Source organism: Carassius gibelio, chromosome B24 (genome assembly GCF_023724105.1).
Source record: "Carassius gibelio isolate Cgi1373 ecotype wild population from Czech Republic chromosome B24, carGib1.2-hapl.c, whole genome shotgun sequence".
NCBI lineage: Eukaryota > Metazoa > Chordata > Actinopteri > Cypriniformes > Cyprinidae > Carassius > Carassius gibelio.
In genome coordinates, this window is record NC_068419.1 from 24448144 (window position 1) to 24456332 (window position 8189).

Below are 8189 nucleotides of genomic sequence, written 5' to 3' on the forward strand. Positions count from 1 at the left end.
ATTTTCAACAAAACTCTGTTTTTCAATGGAAACCTTGTATGCTCTTTTTCTAACAGGTAGTTCATCTGTGGTGATTATACGGTGCTTGACCAAATTGGTATATCCAATTTCCTGGTTGCAAACAGTGGGCCAGCTTAACATTAGATTTTCAAGCTCTTGCTGTGTCTGCATGTCGGTGTCTGCTTTCTCCGATAGTTGGTGTATAGAATGGAGTACTTCATCACTGCAAGGCTGTAAAGGTATGGCAAGGTAAAAGTTAATGGTAGAATTAATGTCCTGATGAAGGAATGGAAAGAAGATTGGTGTTTCAGCGCCTTCTATTGGAGAAAAACCATACTGAGCATTATTGAAATCCAAGACCATTCCTGATTTCAACAGAAAATCCATGCCAAGTATGATTGGTACTGTTAAATCAGTGTCATTCATTATATACAGGGTAAGCTCTATTGGACGACCCTGCACTTCACTCTTCCACACAACCTTTCCAACAGCGTTTGGCGTTGTCCGTTGGCTAAAAGGAAAGTTTGTCCCCCACCAGGTAGGTATACTTCTTGACGGCTTAACTGTTTCCAGCATGACTTTTGAATTAGTGACAAAGTACTGCCAGTGTCCACCATAGCAGTAATATGCATGTCTTGTAGGGTTATGGGAATGATAAGGTTTCTGATGTCATATTGCATAGAATTTTGGCAAGTCTGGACAACTCTGGTATTGGCTGCCGCTGTTTTGCGATGTGAATCGTGATCTGGAGGATTTCTCTTCTTTTGCTCATCTCCATTAACTTGACTCCAGTATTTCTTGGACTCAAAAAAATCTCGTTCTATCTGTGTACCTACTTTTACAAGTTCTCCTACATCTTTTATATTGCCACGTAGCAAGCTAGCAAGCCGTGGGTTACAGTTACGTAAAATAGCTTGCACCACCTCTCTTTCTAACATGTCCTTCTTCCATCTCAAACAAAGAGCTCTATAGTGAAAAGCAAAATCTCTGAAACTTTCTCTTGCACCTTGTCTCCTCTCCATCAGCTTCCTTACTGCCAACTCTTCATAATCCTCACTGAGAAAAGATTGCAGAAATATTTTTTTAAATTGTTTCCAGTCACAGACATTCCCTTTCTCCGCCATCCACCAATCTTTTGCAGTACTTTTAAGTACGGCAGTTAAAGAAGCCAAAATTTCACTATTCTTCAAAGGTCGAACAGTGAAATACTCCTCACATCGTTCAATGAATAAGATAGGATCTTCATCCGGGCTATTGCTGAAACTAGGAAACTCAAGTTTGACTGGTGGGTTGTACTGATTTGAACAGTCCATGACAGATTGAGTATTTGACTGAAGACTGTAGGTTTGATCGGTCAATGGTCTGTGAACAGTACTGGTATTCATGGGCTGAATTGGGGTGGATATAAAAGGCTGGAAAGCTTGTAATCTCTGATCCAATTGTTGGTCTCTTCTCTTCAAACAGTCTAGCACTGACTGTCCAAGATCGCGAATGCTCAGTTCTAGATGTTTTCTCACTCTACTGCACTCACGGTCTATTTGGTATAACAATTTATCTTCTGTAGCTTTGCGTTGTGATTCAACATCAATGAAGGAAACTTGTTCACTCACCCGTTGATTGATGTCGGTAATACGCTCCTCAAGTTTGGTGAAACGTCCTGTGAGTTGTTCTAACATATCTGAAACAGCAGTGGAAGGATGGTGCGTCGGTTCCGCGTAAATTTCAGGTGGTGGTGGAGGTAGAAATGTGACTTCCTTTTGTCCGTCATCCACAAACACGTCTTCCTCCTCTGAATCAAGGTACAAGTCACTGAACGTATTAATCAACTCTCGTAGGGGTTCTCTATGGATGCTAAATGGTGCAGATGAAAAATCTGTATTGGGTACGGGCTCATCCTCATTCAAAACTTCCTGACTAGCCATTTTATTTATTTATTTATTAACGTGTTAGGGTTTATTTTGTGACAGACACTGGGAATTTTTCAACAACATATATGAAGTCTGTGGGTCCCTGTTCGGGCGCCATCTATATAACCACTGTCTCCTTTACTAGCATGCAGTTACATATATCTGAATAATAGGAGGGGCCCACCAACTAAGAACACATTACTACAAAATCTTAGTATATTCCCCAGTGTATAACCACAAACAATAAAGACAGGAATTAACTTTTTATATCTTTATATCCATTTAGAAAACAGAAGAAATAAACTAAACAAATGCATTTATAAGAAAATGAATTGAAATGAAACCAGATCAACAAATGAAAACAGTATCCACACAGAAAGTCTGTAAAGAAAGACTTAATCAATAGAAAATAATGTCAATAACGCCGTTCTTTTAAACGCCGTCATTCCAAACACTGCTCATGGGCGAACTGGCAAACTAGGCAAACTGGACAGCATAATCAATCAGGCTTCACTTTTTTCGGGCCAATTGTCACATCATAGTTCAGATGCGGGCCGGGCCTCAGCCCTGTTTTAGGCTTCTCGTTATTTTTATATTTTAAACATCCATCAGTTAGTGATGAAAACAAATAGGAAAGATGGTGAAAACAACATGAGACCATGCTACTGTGACTGTCAAGAGTGGCTCAAGCTAGGGCCAGGCTAGGGCCTACATTTGAGACTCATGCAGGACACTAGTGTATTGTGCAGGGATACCCCTTGGATCCTCATGTTCCGGGAGTTTGGATGAGGGTTATGGGGGACCCTGTCAGAAATGTTCCCTTCGGTAGTAATCGTGTTCTGCGTAGCCCTCCATAGAAATCCCGTTCCCTCTTTGGTGGGCATCCCTCCAACATCAGGCCCTTAAAATGCCCTGCCCCGAGCAGACCAAAAGTTGAACATATTTGCTATGCTCATTAATGTAAAAATTGCTATACATAGCATATTGTTTTTATATTGACTTATTATTAAATAGCCTAAACTAAAATAATGACTTTTGGATTTATGTGAACACCAGCAGGCAGGAATAATGCTCAGGAAGAGTGCTTGTGGATTAAACATCTTCAGTGACGTTCATTGGCATGAATTGATTTTATCGGGTTACAGGAAAAAGTAGGATGTGGATTTATTTGTGAACTGTATAATCTGCATTATATATCTGCATTTTCTGCTGCCAAGGTATTCAAATTGATTTATTTCAAGTTCTAATTCGTCTGTCTACACCATAATTAAAATGCAGCAGACTTTAATTAACATTAAAAAATAAATTTAAAAAAAATAAGGCAGAACACTATAACAATCTGGCACTGTAACTTCATTTTGACCCGTGGATAAAACATGTGAAAAAGTGGAAAAGCTGTAACTGCTTTTATATGGTGGTGTTCTGCCTTGGTTTCTCTGGGGCTTTTCGAAGTTACGGTTGAGATGACCCATAGTTTTTTTGTTTTTGTTTTTTCAGAAAAACAACAAAATCGACTCATATAAGATTCATGCATGAGATTCATATGCAGATTACAAAGGATGTCTTGAATGACCCAAGAATATCAATGACTAATTTTTGACAAAAAAGTTATCTTTTGCCTTTGCATGGCAATGTGGTAGCATGCCATTCTGAACACTGCTTCTGTACATTATACTTGAGTTATATTTAGCAGATTACAGATTACAGTTACAGATAACAATTATAGTAGGTCATCCTGGTATTCCATACATACAAAAAATGTTTTTTTTTTTTTTTTTTGTATGCATGGAATACCAGGATGACCAGGATAAATACTGTACTATGCACAGGATAAATACTGGATACTGAAGAAATAGTACGAGTAGTATGATAGTATGGCATTTCGAACACAGTCCGTTTTCATGTAGAACCGGGAGCACTAACAGGAAGTGGCTGAACAGGCAGTGACTTCACCTGAAACAAATAAAAAAATATATATATTAGAGGTGGGAATATAATTTTTTTTTTTAATCTAGATTAATCTCACTGTAATCTTGGAATTAATCTAGATTAATCTAGATTACTTGGCATGGCCACCATGTTGATGGCCTCCTTTACTGCTATTCGGACTACTGTGCAGTGTTTAGACGTACTCCCTCTCATCTGTGTGTCTTAATTTGATTAATTAAAAATCTGTTTCAACCATGGTAAACCATTGCTGTATTGTGGGGTGTACCAGGAACATATAATCACCATGGGGAAAATAAAATGAGAATGGATTAATTTTCCACCGCTTTCCTGCTTGGAGGCGCGACCACGGAGACCATAATATCTGAATATTCATTTATATAGCTTAAGTCAACATTGAACATTGAAAATAAGGGAAAATTCCCAGTTTACTCATCCAAAATATGGGAAATTTCAACATTCATCTTTCTGTTGCTATCCCTCTGCTGACAACAGAAATCCGTACTACAAAACTGCTGCATTAACTAACGTTAAGCAATTTGTGAAGCTAGGTCTGACATGACTTTGCTTTTAGATTGGCGTGAAATCGTGCTCTCACAACAACCACGTTGTTATCTTAAAAAGCCCAACATCACGCTAAGGCTTTGAAAACATCTGTTGGCTGGAAGGGTAAGGAGTAGCAACAGGACAACAGCATAGAGACTTGACAGGTCTGATGGAGGGATATTTTACAGAAAAAATACTAAAACGGGAAGACAGCGGGAAAAGAGCTCAAATACGTGATAAAAACCCCGGAAAAAAACAGGAGAGTTGACAGCTACTAACTACACTTTTGAAACATATAGTGTGAATGTCCATGTGTGAATGGTTGTTAGCACTAACAGTTACTAAACGAGCAGCTAGGTAGAGCGCAGTTTACCTTTGCCTGGATTACTGTATACTGTTTGCCGATTCTATGATCTGCAGCTCCTGAACCAATCCATTTGTGAACTGTACATGAGACTCCACTGACTTGTAGCTTCGGAACTATTCTGAAGTGTAGGCCCTCACAAAACAAATAAGGTAGCAAAGTATATGTGTAATGCAAAAGTGCGGCAGCAAGTCGTCATCGGTACTCCACTCTTTGTTGGGAATTTCATATGGATCCAAACCGTTAATAGTGCCGATTTTGTCCTGGCATCCCTATTTAGCGTATCCTTATAAATCCCACAACCTTTCCGCGATTTTAACATTTTTTTTCTTTCTCCCAACTCTGCTTCTTCTCGTTCAACTTGCTGTAAGTTTACATTCGCGAGGCCATCAACATAGCCGCCACGTCCCAGAATGCAACACGGCGCCCAAGCCCTGTAGGCATACACACAGGTTCGAAGACTCGTTCTCGCACCTACAGTGGAATTTGGTTAGGTATACATCCACTCTAAAATATCAAGGTGAAAGTCATCATAGCTCGCCTAATATGGACCCAGCTCTAAACCCAACTTTAAGAATAGATTAACGGCAACATTTTATAATCGGCCAATAAGAGTCTCACGTTAACGCAACAATTTTTTTTTTTTTTTTACAGTGTAGATAAAGGAAAAGTAATTCACATCTTTACATTAGAATATTTACCAAAAAATATTTCAAGCAGATATTTGAAAGTTTAATTAGTTAAAGCCCAACACACTTCCGTCTGACCTATATGAGGTCACTATAAACTTGTGAGCATGCTAAACCTTAAAGTCTATGCGTAGAGGGTAGAACAACTTCTGCAACTGCCCTTGGGAAGGTTTATATGTTACCTTGTCAGTTGTTGTGACCTCAACATTTCACACATATCCATCCTTTTCAGGAAAAACAGCAAAGATTCTGCTAAGGGCCAATAGTTGCAGGCTATCTGCTTGTCCCTGAGCAGAACTAGATCTCCCACTTGAAAGTTTCTGAGAGGTACTATCTACTTCTGTCTGTGTTGCAAGAAAGGAAAGTATTTACGGCTCCAGAGGCTCCAAAACAGGTTTGCAAGGGCCTGAACTTGTCTCCATTGCTTTGTGTACAGGTCCCTCTGACAGAACTCTTTTGTGTAAGGAACACTGATGGTGAAAGTATGAATGGTTGTTCCAGGTCTGCAGACACAGGTAGGAGTGGTCGTACATTAATGATAGCAGTAACTTCTGCCATTAGTGTGGAATGAACTTTGTGGATTAAGCAAGTTTTCAGCTATAGGAACACTGAATCTAGGATTCTTCTGGCAATGTGATTGTTTGAATTTCCAGCTGCATCCTTGCTCACTGAGGTACCTCTGCACCATTTTGTGCATTCCAAGCACCTTGTATGCTCCGAAAAAATTGATACCACAATCAGAACAGAGCTGTTTCACAGGGCCTCTGAGTGCAAAGAAGCGCCTGAGAGCATTTTAGCAACTTGATGGGTTCATCAACTCTATGACCACGATGTGTACAGCTCTCAGACTCTCAGCAGAACATGATGGCCCACAACTTGCCCTCCACCTGTCCTCCTCTGGTGCATCTGCTTGTGACAGACCAGGGTCCAAATACATCAAGACAATCATTTGTGAAAGGAGGGCATCTTTAAACCGTTCAGATGGCAGGTCTGCCATGTGTTGTTCTTCAAGCTTTCCATGCAGCTTGTGACAGGTTATGCATTTGTTTGGAGTACTGTATTGATAAGTGACTTACCTTCCAAGATCCATTATCCTGCTGCCCTTATTGCTCCTTCCATCAAGTGATTGCCTTGATGTTTCACTTGCTCATGGTGATATCGAATGAGCAGTAGGGATATGTGGTGTAACGGATATGCAGATCATCGATTCATGTGTTTAATTCAGATTTTCCAAATGAAACTCTTTTTGCACCAAGTGCCTGGCCTGGCGCCAGCCTGGCTGGACTTAAATTATTTACGATGCCCATGCGAGCTTCAAAGAAGAAATGAAAACCCCCAACCCAAATTCCTCTCTCCTCATTTTAACTTCCTCAAAGAGAGCCATGTTTCTGCAACCCCCACTTTTGCAGGTCGTAAAAGTTTACGACCACACAGGACAGGAGAGAAGCCATATCACTGGTTTCGGTAACACTTTAGAATAAGGTTCCATTAGTTAATGTTAGTTAACTATTTTCGTTAACATGAACTAAGCAAGAACAATCCTTCTACAGCATTTATAAGTCTTAGTTCATGTTAATTTCAACATTTACTAATGCATTATTTAAATCAAAAGTTGTGCTTGTTAACATTAGTTAATGCACTGTGAATTACCATGAACTAACAATGAATAACTGCATTTTCATTAACTAACATTAACGAAGATGAATAAATACAGTAATAAATGTATTATTCATTGTTTGTTCATGTTAATTAATACATTAACTAACATTAACTAATGGAACCTTATTCTAAAGTGTTACCCTGGTTTCTTTTGAACAATGCACTCTATGGAATGTATTCATTAACTTTCTGTTTTTATGTTTTATAAATGTATTACGTATTCCCTTTTGGTACATTTAGATGTTTCCCAACATCTGCAGTGTTATCATGTGTTAAGCAAATCTTTAAATATGTGTAATTCTACATTTGAATGTAACTTCATGTTTTGATCATATATATATATATATATTGTTTAGTATTGTTCTAATCGTCATACTCTGACAGACCCATTTATCTAGAGCAAAGTAATGAAAATGTATGTAGTCTGAATTACAAACTTGCTAGAATAATCCCTGGAATTTGGACAAGCCCTAGATCTCCAGGGGGGGTTGTCTCCACAGAGACAAAGGAACTTTTCCCTCCGCTTCAGATCGCGGACTTTCATTGGCTGTTTACGCGAAAAAGGGGCGTGAACCATTTCAAGCCATAAGAACGACCGAACAAGGTCCGCCCGTCTCTTCTTCCTCTTCTTCTCATTCTCCGTTCTCGAACACGCTGCTCTCCAACGTTGCTTCCGCGCGGCCATAGGCCGCGCTCATAGCGCAAACCCCCTCAGCACAGGGGCTGAGAGAAAAAGCCATTTTAATGGCTCCTTTGGAAGCTTTCGTTTTCGTTCTTTTCTTTTCTTTTCTTTACTAAGTTTATTCAACTATTCGCCTCTCCACGCAAGGAAGACGAATTCTGGAACAATGTTTGTTGAACCTTTCAAATACCGCGCGAGGACAGAACAAAGGACCACGTGCTCCACGCTTACGCCAAGAGCCAGCGCACTGTGTGATTTGTAGTTTGATTTATTACTAGTTTAATTATTAAAAACCCATATACTGCCGATTGGCTTGGACTCCACCCCACTCACATTACGAGTCACTGAGATGTCTGATTTTTAGCTACAAGCTCTAAATTTAGAAACTAAATTTA

At 39.5% G+C, this 8189-nt stretch overlaps 1 protein-coding gene across 1 annotated transcript; it reads right to left on the reverse strand.

The window, feature by feature from the left end:
• Window positions 1-443: 443 nt before the first annotated feature.
• Window positions 444-2310, reverse strand: LOC128013117 (uncharacterized). The gene has a single exon (XM_052595831.1). The coding sequence runs from the start codon at window positions 1920-1922 to the stop codon at window positions 444-446; it is 1479 nt and encodes a 492-aa protein (XP_052451791.1). The 5' UTR covers window positions 1923-2310.
• Window positions 2311-8189: the final 5879 nt, after the last annotated feature.